The sequence below is a fragment of the Gobio gobio genome, assembly GCF_949357685.1.
Source record: "Gobio gobio genome assembly, chromosome: 11".
NCBI lineage: Eukaryota > Metazoa > Chordata > Actinopteri > Cypriniformes > Gobionidae > Gobio > Gobio gobio.
The window spans coordinates 45,547,807-45,559,849 of NC_137104.1; the positions used below are offsets into that span (position 1 = coordinate 45,547,807).

At 36.8% G+C, this 12,043-nt stretch overlaps 1 protein-coding gene across 1 annotated transcript in view; it reads left to right on the forward strand.

Annotated features, from left to right (window-relative positions):
- Positions 1-12,043, forward strand: part of fbxl20 (F-box and leucine-rich repeat protein 20) — a 37,738-nt gene continuing 25,695 nt past the window's right edge. The window contains exon 1 of the mRNA XM_079828432.1: positions 1-242. Coding sequence (XP_079684558.1) covers positions 201-242 — 42 coding nt within the window. The 5' untranslated portion in view covers positions 1-200. The remainder of the gene's footprint in view (positions 243-12,043) is intronic.

The window sequence follows — 12,043 nt, forward strand, 5'->3', positions numbered from 1 at the left end:
AACACAACAGGAGATAAGCTTGATTTGTTCATACTTCAACCACTGGGGCTCTTCTGCATCTTCGCCATATACAAACGCGACGAAATGAAGTGAAAAAACGGCATGAGCTCGACGGAAACCAGCGGCACCGACACATCTGCGTCCTTTTAATAACCGGACGCGCTTTTCCTCTCCGGTTTACCGACTTTATAGTGTTCGGGATGGGTAAGGAGGTGAATGGCGTCTCTCGGAGTCGCTTTGAGGCGAGTATAGCCACTGTTTATTTCCAGATTGACATGTCGATGTAAATAGTCATGTGTTTTTATTCCTAAACGTCTTAAATAATATAGGATTATAAGTGTTGTTGCAGTAGAAGAGGCCGAGCTTCCGCAATCATATGAGTTCAGCTCTTCTAATCACTTGTCAGTCTATACAACAGATTCATTAATGTATGTTGACCGAAGGCAGCATCAAATCCATCATTATGTCCCTTTAAAGTCGCTATATATTTGTTCTTGTGAACTGTACTTTGTGTCGAATTGTATTAAACGCAACCATTGTTCAAAGCTCAGTGTGTCACAATAGGTGCTTTAATATTTCTCGCTTATTTACGCGAAGCAACAGTAGGTTGTGATCTACGCTTCGATGGTTTTTATGAATTAAACTGGTTGGCTGAGATTATAGGAGACGGATAATGTTGGTAGGCCCACAGGCTGAAGTGGGGGAAAACAGCCGGCCAAAACAAAAGCTGGATATATACACGGGCCTTTACGCGTAAAAACACATCGCATCACAACTCATCATCACCACAGAAAACAGTTGGGCCGGGTTACGCGAACATTTAGTTAGTTGTTCCCCTTGAAGACGCAAGATCAGCCGCGTTTAAACAAGTTATAACTGTGTTTACATCGGGTGTGTTTCAAAACTTAGTGAGCTGACTACCTAGACTGCATTTCGGGGCTTCATAAGCGCTAGTTGCAGTTTTGGGCGCCTGTGATGCTGTCTAGATAGGGAGCTTACTAGGTTTTGAAACACCGCCGTAACACATGGTATTGATGTAAATGTTTTTTGTCTATAGTTGCTTTTAAAGATCACACACACATGCACTCTGGGCAGTCATTGGCAGTGTCAAAGTAATACATTGTAGGACAGTTACTAAAGATTAATTTGTTATATAATACCACACACAATGTTGCTCTACCTTAATAAGAATTTACCACGGTGTCCAGTTACCACCACATTACCACAATTGCTTCACTATCTACACATACTTGTTTCAACCAAAATATGGGTCAAATATGGGCAAACCCAACTGTTGGGTTGCATTTCATTTAAATCATATTTGAAAATTTTAACCCAACGGTTGGGTTTATCCATATTTGAGGTTCTATTCTAAGGTTGTTCACTGTTTATACACTAACAAATGCTGGGTTGTTTCAACCCAAAATTTGGGTCAAATATGGACAAACCCAAATGTTAGGTTAAAGTTTACCCAACATTTGGGTTTGTCCATATTTGACCCAGCATTTTTTAGTGTATAAAAAGTGAACAACCTTCAAAGCCATATTAACCATCCAGGGTGTTACATTACGTCCAAATCACCTTTTGTATGCCATTTCCATTTTATTATAACATAAATTAAACATGGCTGATATGAAAGTGGCAATGCACCAAGTATCTTTTCTATAGCAAAAGTAATGTGAATAATACAAAATAAACGTTAGTTAAGTATTCCTTTGTAATGCAATAATTCATGCATTACTTAGTATTCTAGCTACAAATGCCTAAATGTCATGCATGATAATGTTTTGAAAGACCCATTATGAGTATGACTTAACAACAGTAACCATGACATTTAAGTGTAAACTGTGATAACCGTGGTACATGTTTGTAAAGGCATAATCTCAGTATTTCTATTGCAAAGGCTTGAATGTAATCAGTATTTAAGAAGCAATGCATTGTTGCCAGCTTAAGCCTGTTTCTTTTTTTAGAATCAGGGTGATTATCTGGACATTGTTTTGGAGGCAGCAGCATGAGAGATATCTTTACAAATAACTGACAGCTCATATTATGCTTGGCTGATTGATTGTAAGAATATTGTCAGAAAACAGGGATATAGCTGGTGGACTGATTTTGTTTGTGTGTATGTTTTTGCCATGTTTAGTTGCATTTGGCAAAAAGAGTAAACAAGAGCACAGCCATATTACAATTTCACCATTGTGCCAGTTGTAACCTGGCTACTCAGTTAGCGTTGACCTAAATGTTACTGTGGAAATGGGCATGTATAGCCGGCGAATCAGAGAGCATGAAACTGTGTTGCATTACATGTATACCAGGAAATCACTTTTGTCATGAGAAGATGATATAACAAGAATTGTCGTGCAGTAGTTGTAGTCAGTAGCGGTTTACTGTATATTGAAATGAGTGCAAAGTCATATTGATTGAAGATTTTGTTATTTGCGCTGATTGTGCTTTGAGTCAATTGTTTTATTTGTGATAACGCAAAGAAACATACCAAATTGTGCAACAAGCATTGTCCCACCTGTCATAGATAGAAATTATGAAGACATGGAAAAACAAGAGAGAATCAATGAAATATTAATAACTAATTATCTGTTGTAGTTAGTATATTAAAAGTGCTATATACAGTACCGTTCAAAAGTTTGGAAACATGACTATTTTTTATGTTTTTCAAAGAAGAATCTTATGCTCATGAAGCCTGCATTTATATAATTTAAAATAATGTTTTTCTATTTCAATATACTTCAATATATATATATATATATATATATATATATATATATATATATATATATATATATATATATATATATATATATATATATATATATATATATATATATATATATATATATATATATATATATATATATATATATATATATATATATATATATAAAATTATTATTATTATTATTTTTATTTTTTTCTGTGATGCAAAGCTGAATTTTCAGCATCATTACTCCAGTCTTCAGAGTCACATGATCCTTCAGAAATTATTCTAATATGATGATTTATTATTAATTTTGGAAACAGTTGTGCTGCATAATATTTTTTATAACCTATGATAATTTTCATGATTTTTGATGAATAAAAAGTTACAAAAGAACAGCATTTATTTATAATCGAAAAGGTCCTGAAATCTTGAAAAAGGTATCACAGGTTCCAAAAAATATTAAGCAGCACAACTGTTTCCAATATTGATAATAAATCAGAATACTACAATGATTTCTGAAGGATCATGTGACACTGAAGACTGGAGTTATCTATCTGTCTATCTATCTATCTATCTATCTATCTATCTATCTGTCTATCTGTCTATCTGTCTATCTGTCTATCTGTCTATCTGTCTATCTATCTATCTATCTATCTATCTATCTATCTATCTATCTATCTATCTATCTATCTATCTATCTATCTATCTATCTATCTATCTATCTATCTATCTATCTATCTATCTATCTATCTATCTATCTATCTATCTATCTATCTATCTATCTATCTATCTATCTATCTATCTATACGATAGGCTATGTGTATAATTTTTAGTGCTGTCAAATCAATTAATCGTGATAATCACATACAAAATAAAAGTTTGTGTCTACATAATATATGTGTGGGTACTGTGTATAATAATTATGTATATTTGAATACAAGTATATATTAAATCAATAATTTTCATGTATATACTGTACATGTATTTATATCATTTATATTATATATACATATTTTATATATAAATATAACACAGTTTTTCTTAAATATATACATGCATGTGTGTGTATTTATATATACGTAATAATTATACACGGTACACACACATATTATGTAAAATAAACAAACTTTTATTTTGGACGCGATTAATCGCGTTTAATCAATTTGACAGCACTATTTTCTTCTCTCTGTTTTTAAAAAAAAAAAAAATAAAAACTTATTCATCAAGGCTGTGTTAAATTGTTAAAATGTGATAGTAAGAATTATTTTGACAGAAAATGTTTTTTTTCTATTTTGAATAAATGCTGTTATTTTTAACTTTTAATTCATCAATGAATCCTGAAAAAGGTATCACAGGTTCCAAAAAAATATTAAGCAGCACAACTGTTTCCAATATTGATAATAAATCAGAATATTAGAATGTTTTCTGAAGGATCATGTGACACTGAAGACTGGAGGAATGATGCTGAAAATTCAGCTTTGACATCACAGGAATAAATTACATTTTAAAGTATATTATAATAGAAAACCATTATTTTAAATTTTAATAATATTTCACAACATTTCTGTTTTTTTCTTCTTCTGTAGTTTGTGCATGTGTGTGTATTTATATATAGATAATGATTATACATGGTACACGCATATAATGTAAAAAAATAAACTTTTATCAATTTTTTTTCGTTTAATCAATTTGATAGCACTATTTTCTTCTCTCTTTTTTTGGTTAAGACCCACACACGTCTTTGTGAGATTCAATCATATAAAAACAATTACAGGAGACATTTAGATGTAAAAGGAAGCTGATCATGAGAAAAAGTAATCTGACGATATAGAGTGTTTCTGATGAGGAAACAAGTGATCAATCATTCCTGGTTTGTAACAGTCTGCACTCAGGCATCACATGGCTCATCCTTAAACAAACAAACAAATGGAAAGTCGCCCCATAGAGAATGGATGGGTGAAACAAAGAGGAACAACACCACTGAGAGTTCATGATGAAGAATAGCTGTAAGCTATCTCACATATTGTTTGTTTGTCTCAGCTGAGTCGGTGCTTTAAAGACAGTTCACCCAAAAATGAAAGGCATAATTTACCCGCCCTCATGTCGTTCCAAATCTATATGACTTTCTTTCTGTGCGACACAATTGGAGATGTTTAGCAGAATGTGTTAATCGATCCCTTTATAATGAACTGGTTTTGGGGTTGGTGTGGATGTATATATATTATATTGTTGTCCACACCAATGGACGATAACACTCTGTTTATTACAAACACGCACAGTTGTCGTCCGTCATTTTAAATGCTTGATCTCTTTAATACCAGATGGACTCTGATTGGCTGTGAATGTTTTGATTGTTCTGAGAGTGATTTAGCATTATAGTTATTATCACCCTTGATGTGAGTGGATCTTTGCGCACTATATATTCTGAAACACTGACACAATGTGTCTTGAGGTGCCAGGATTGAATGTGCACAAACACAAATGAGATCATACTGAATCTGTGTACTTTTATGGTGTTTATTGGTCATATTTGCTAAAGTACTCATTTTTATTGTATTGAAAAACATTTAAACATTCTAAACATATACACTATATATATATATATTTATTAGGGATGTCAAAAGATTAATCGCGATTAATCGCATCCAAAATAAAAGTTTGTGTTTACATAATATATGTGTGTGTACTCTGTTAATTATTATTTATATATAAATACACACACAAGCATGTATATATTTAAGAAAAAATATTATTTTTTATATATAAAACATTTATATTTATATATATTATAGATTATATGAATGTATATACAGTATATACATGCAAATATTTCTTAAATATATATATATACACACAGCACACACAGATATATTATGTAAACGATTAATCGCGATTAATCGTTTAACAGCCCTAATTTAATCTGACTTTATTGACCAATGTCTTGCTGCTGACATTCAACGATTCAGTTAAACCATAAGAAAAAAATGACTTTATATTTTTTTGTTTTTATTGGTGAAGGAAGCACAGCTGAAAGGTTTGTTTGAGTTGCGCCCTCTACTGTACACGTATGAATTTGCATTTTTACCTCAGCCTGAAGATTATTTAAATTTTGGTGTGAAAGGGTCTTTTCACAAAAATATAACTTTTTTTGTAATTTCTTCATTTTGCATGTCAAGTAAATGTAACTTGATTTAAGAATGTTTTGAATTTGTACTTGAAAACAAAAATCATGAGTTTTTTTTGTTTTTAAATTTTCTGGACTTGGCTTTAATGGTTGGATTTCATTTTACTGACTTTCATTCATCTTTGGAACACAAATTAAGATCTTTTTAATGAAATCTGAGAGATTGAATGCCCTAATTGAATGCCACGTTATTGAATACAAGACTTTCTGCTCCAATTTTAGACTTTTTTTAAGACCCTGTGAATGATTTTTGGTGAACAGACTTTGAATAAAATTTTTGCCATCACCTGTGATTAACTGAGGTGATTCTTATGGGATTGGACACTGGTTTTCCTGTTGGTTTTCTTTGTTGATTAGTAAATCAGTTTGATTCCAGACTGCTGGGATCAAATTCTAGTTCAGATCAGATCTGTGTTTTCATAAAGGACTGTCCAATGCACACAGAACTATTTATGTGCACTCCACTATTCTTGGATGCGAGGACGTCACTTCTCAAAAAAAAGAGGAACATCCGGTCTGGTCTGAATTATTCAGTAAGACAATCTGTTTCTCTTGTTACCACATGGAAAAAAGGTTTTGTGGTTTGATGAAACCAAGATTAGACCTCTGGTGTTAATGTCATGTAGCATGCTTGGCACAAAGTCAAACCTATAGTGCTAAATTTTAACTGCAAAAAAGTAGCAACTTGGGATTGAATTTCTTTTTTTCAGAATAACTTAGTTTGTTTCATCAATGGTAATTTACAGAGAGTGACACAGAGAAAAAGGGTGTCAAAATTGTATCTTTAGGGGTACAAGAGCTTGTCGCTGGGGCAGTACCCTTAAAAATACATTTTTGTACCTTTTTTACCACAAAAAGGTTCATACTAGTACCTTAAAGTACGCATTTGTACTCTAAGGTACTAATATAATGCACCTTTTAGGAGTAGAAAAGGTACAAAGATGTCCTTTTAAGGGTACTGCCCCAGTGACAAGCTGTTGTACCCCTAAAGATACAATTTTGACACCCTTTTTCTCTGTGCAGAGTAAAAGAAAACCGGTGCTGTGAATTGCCTACATTGGGTTAAAAACAACCCAATTTTTTAACCCAAGGGCTGGGTAAATATAGGTCACAACACATGTTGGGTCAATTTTACCCAACAAATTGGGTTGTTAATTTAACCCAGCCTAATGGGTTGATTAATTTTTACTATAATACTAGCGTATTTTTTTTTAATACTAGGTTTGTTTTTACTATAATACTAACTAGTATTATTACATTAATTAATGTTTTAATGTATTTTTTAAATACTCCACACAGCCACTGGTTTGCATGATAATTCCTTTATTTTCCATAATATTTTACAATATAGCATATTTTGTATTATTTTTAATGCATATTGCCTACATTAAAGCTTGTTTAACAAATATTAGTAATGAAAAAACATTGTTAAAGTAAAAATGTAACATTTAGAAGTAATTCAAGTGTAATCGACCAGTCGGTCTGTTGTCCCGTTTCCACCATAACAGTGCTGGATCTGGTGCCGGAGCTTGTGTCATGTTCAATGGGGGAACTTCTAACTTTAGACCGCCTCCCTGCATTTAATTCGTATCCAAAATATGTGGTGTCTGGCATAACCTGCCCATAAACAAACCGTAAACAGTAACAGCTCTGATGACATATTTTAACATCCTAAGTATTTATATCCTGTATCTTTTTTAATAAAAACATAACATTTTGTACAAGGCATCAGGCATTTGCATAATGCGAACAGGCCGACACGAGTCACACAACACTTGCGTAGGTGACTCACATCGCGCCCATGTATGTTGCTTTGCATAAAATTAAACGATATAGCACAATAACGAATTTATAGATCAAATAAAATGTACACAAACCTGTATATTACCAAAGCCATGCACTAATTTGACGGAGCTGTGCTGCCCTCTCCTGGAGAGGACGCAAAAAGCCTGCAATAAATAACTCAACCCCTGGGTTGTTATAGCCTGGCTCCGCCCTCCTACGTACTTCCGCTCAATTAAAATTTTCCTTCAGTACTCCGTCTGGGACCGCGGTATAGTCTTAAGGCCTGTACACACCGGGATGAATATCGCACGCGCGCGCTTATCGCCAGCGTTTTTTGTGATGTTTTTCGGCGCGTCTTGAGTGTTCACACCCAAGTGATTTTCACTGGCGATGCGCCGAGTCAACGTGCACATTCAGTAGATGCGCACCCGGTACACAAGGTGGTGCTGCGCCACTTTATGCCTCTGACACTCGCTTGTCACACACAAGATGAGGAGAGACAGTATTTACGTGCTTGCCAAAACCATAGACTATGGCCAAAACCATTCACATACTTTTTACGAAATGGCAAGCAGCATTAGCAGCTCATCTACTTCTTTGTCTACTTACTACTTCTTCGTCGTATCAATGCGTGCTCGGCAAGACCGTTTTGTGCTTGAGTGCCACCAAGTCGTGTTTTAATGTCACTTCAGCAGCTCCAGGCACGTGAACAAAAACGCCGATCTCATTGGTCGGCCAGTTTTTAACGTGCCGCGTCAAAATAAAAAACCGAACCCGAGGCGTTTTTAAAAAAATGACGCTTTTACGCCTGGCGTTTTGTGTGTCGGTGTGAACGCTCACATTGGCGCCCTTTGTTTAGTCACAAGGCGTTAAACGTCGGCGATAAACGCGCGTGAAAATCGCCCCGGTGTGAACAGGCCTTTAGGTTTTTTCCGAACAATTTTTTACCGGTCCAATCAGCGATCAGAGGGAGTGGCTGAGAACGATGACGTTGATGTTGTGCGCTTGTTTGAGTTGTAGTTCAGTAATGGCGGCGGAGAAAGATGTGAGCGAAGCCATTCATTCCGTTGTGGCACCGCTGCCGAATGTCCAGAAGTTAAAGCCGGAGCAAGAACAATCTTTGCTGAGTTTTGTTGGTGGCCATGATGTTGTGGCCCTCCTCCCCACAGTGTTCGGGAAAAGTTTGATTTTCCAGCTCGCTCCGTTAGTGGTGAAGGAGTTGGCTGAAACTCCGTAATTGTTTCTCGTGGGGTCGGAAGGTATTGTCATCATTTACAGGGGCTAGTCAGTGATTTTATTGCTGTCCGTCTCCCACCACCCGCGTAAAAATCCCCGGCCGAATTACCTACTGTTAGACAAACATCAAGGTCGTGTGGTCATTTAATTGCTGTCCGAATCCACATCTCTGCGTTTAAGAATATGTCACTTCAAAATTCACTGTTTATATCCTTTTTGACCCCTGCAGAGCACCGTGCGGTTGCGCTGTAATTTGGATGCATTTCTAGACTTGTATTTCTTTAAATGCTGGCAAGTATTTACAAGAGCAATATATTTCATCACGCTCAAAAAATAAAAAGAAGAAAAGCACGTAAACATTTGAATTGGGCCGTTATTTACGGCAGCATTTATTCTTATCATACCAAGTGTATGACATTTTATTTACAGCACAATCATGGTACGGACCACGTGAGCAGCGTGTTCCCGATCACAAAACTCTCCCCTCCACTGTGAATAAATCACCATCCGAATGCACAAGTTTTAGGTTTTATCACTGAGGTGGCGTGCTGAACAGTCTGCACAGTTATTTTTACGGATTTCCATGTAAAAAACAGAGGCAAGCGGTGCATGAAATGCGTCACGACCAAAATCAAATCAAATCAAATCAAATCACTTTATTGTCACACAGCCATGTACACAAGTGCAACAGCAGGTGAAATTCTTGGTGCAGTTCCGAGCAACATAGTAGTCACGACATGACATGTACAACATTTAGAGCAGCATCAGATTACACTGATGCGCCCACAATTACTCACAGCACAGTAAACTCTACAATAAACAATAAATAATTTACACAATGTGAGTGTGGTTCTCACAGCTTTAACCAATATACACATACTTACAATATACATATACTTTAAACAATATACTTTAAACAATATACTTTAAACAATATACACACTAAAACATACATTAAACAATATACATTACGCTATAATAATAATAATAATAATAGTATACAATGTACAGTATACATTATTATTCACAGTAGAGATCCAATGTGCAATAGGTGCTATATGATAAATAATAAATTATATAAATGTGTATATAATGTGTGTGTATCGACAGTGGGTTGTGCTGAGTGATATTCTGTCCAGTGTGTGTTATGATCCTGATGGATCAAGAGTTCAGGAGTCTAATTGCTTGTGGGAAGAAGCTGTTCTGGAGTCGGCTGGTGCGTGTTCTGATGCTGCGGTACCGTCTGCCTGATGGCAGCAGTGAGAGCAGCCCATGGCTCGGGTGGCTAGAGTCTCTGATGATCCTCTGAGCTCTCTTCACACACCGCCTGGCGTAAATGTCCTGGAGGGAGGGAAGCTCACCTCCGATGATGCAGCTGGCCGTGCGCACTACCCTTTGCAGGGCCTTGCGGCTGCGGGCGGTACTGTTGCCGTACCAGGTGGTGATGCAGCCAGTCAGCAGGCTCTCTGTAGTGCTGGTGTAGAACCGTGTGAGGATGTGGCGGCTCATTCCAAACCTCCTCAGCCGTCGCAGGAAGAAAAGGCGCCGATGAGCCTTCTTCACAACGGCCTCGGTGTGGACGGACCATGAGAGTTCCTCTGTGATGTGGACACCGAGGAACTTGAAGCTGCTGACTCTCTCCACCGGTGCTCCATCGATGGTGATGGGGCGGTGTTCTCTCTCATTCCTCCTGAAGTCGACCACCAGCTCCTTGGTCTTGCTGACGTTGAGGGAGAGGTTGTGCTCCTGACACCACCGTGTCAGAGTGTGCACCTCCTCTCTGTAGGCCGTTTCATCATTGTCAGTGATGAGACCTACCACCGTCGTATCGTCAGCAAACTTGATGATGGTGTTGGAGCTGTGGGTTGCCACACAGTCATGTGTGTACAAGGAGTACAGGAGTGGGCTGAGAACACAGCCCTGAGGGGCTCCAGTGTTGAGAGTCAGTGGTGAGGAGATGTTACTGCCCATTCTGACCACCTGGCGTCTGTTTGACAGGAAGTCCAGGATCCAGCTGCATAACAGGCTGTTTTAGGCTGACCAAACGTTAGCGATTGGTTATGGCAGATCCAGAGTGGCTCTGGGTAGATCCCATAGTTTTAATCTTCAACAGAGAACCCGCCTTCAAGGAAGTTAACGCTTGTCAATGGAGAGTGGCCAGACTCTCTGTACAAATGAAACATACAAGAGTCAGGTGAGACCAAGCTAGGGTTGTTATGTCTGACACAGGATCTGGGTAACACAAAAACTACCCAAATAAACTGCCTATTTACATCTGACCAAGAAGCTGGGTAAAGTAAAAACTTCCCAAACACTGAAAAAATAACCCCAAAAATGACCTAAAAGGCCCAACCCAGGATTTGGGTAGAAAAAATAACCCACGATTGTTTTGTGTAATTGTTTAAAAAAAAATCCCTTTAAAAAAGTACTGGTAATTTTCTGCCAGGACATTATCTGTCAAGTTTACAGACATTTCCTTTAACCCTTCAACGCAATGCAATGCGTAAAATATGTGTGAAACCCCTGTGAAAAATCAATACAGAGAACTCCTTTATGTTAACACGGTGCAAGGGGTCCTATTTTTACAGACTTGTCTTAGAGTGCAGTGAAAATATTATGTCTAGAAAAACAAGGACTGCAGAAATTCCTCCTGCTGTTAGTTACCATGAGCTAGAAAGGAGAATGTGTGAAGACATTGTGTGGGATTGAGGAAGTGCAAACAAACTTTGCAAGAGATTGTAACAATTCTAAAGGTCAGAGAGCGAGAGAGAGAGAGAGAGAGAGAGAGAGAGAGAGAGAGAGTGCAAGAAACCTTAACTAACCTCCATAAGGCATCTTTAAAGGGGAAATATATGGTCAAATATAGTACATTTTGAGACATTTGATCTCACAACTAAAACTATTAAACGTGATTTTCAGTAGTTGAAATTAGGGCTGTGCTTCCAACGATTATGAAAACAAGATAATCGAGGTAAAACAATTATTCGTGTTCCTGCACACCTCCCTTTCCTTCACAGCGGTCCACTTTCATTCCTCCCTAAAAGCCTGAACCAAATCAGCCAAATGAGAGTGTTGCAAAATGCAGTCTACTGTTTCTACCCCTGAGGATGTGCTTGATATTG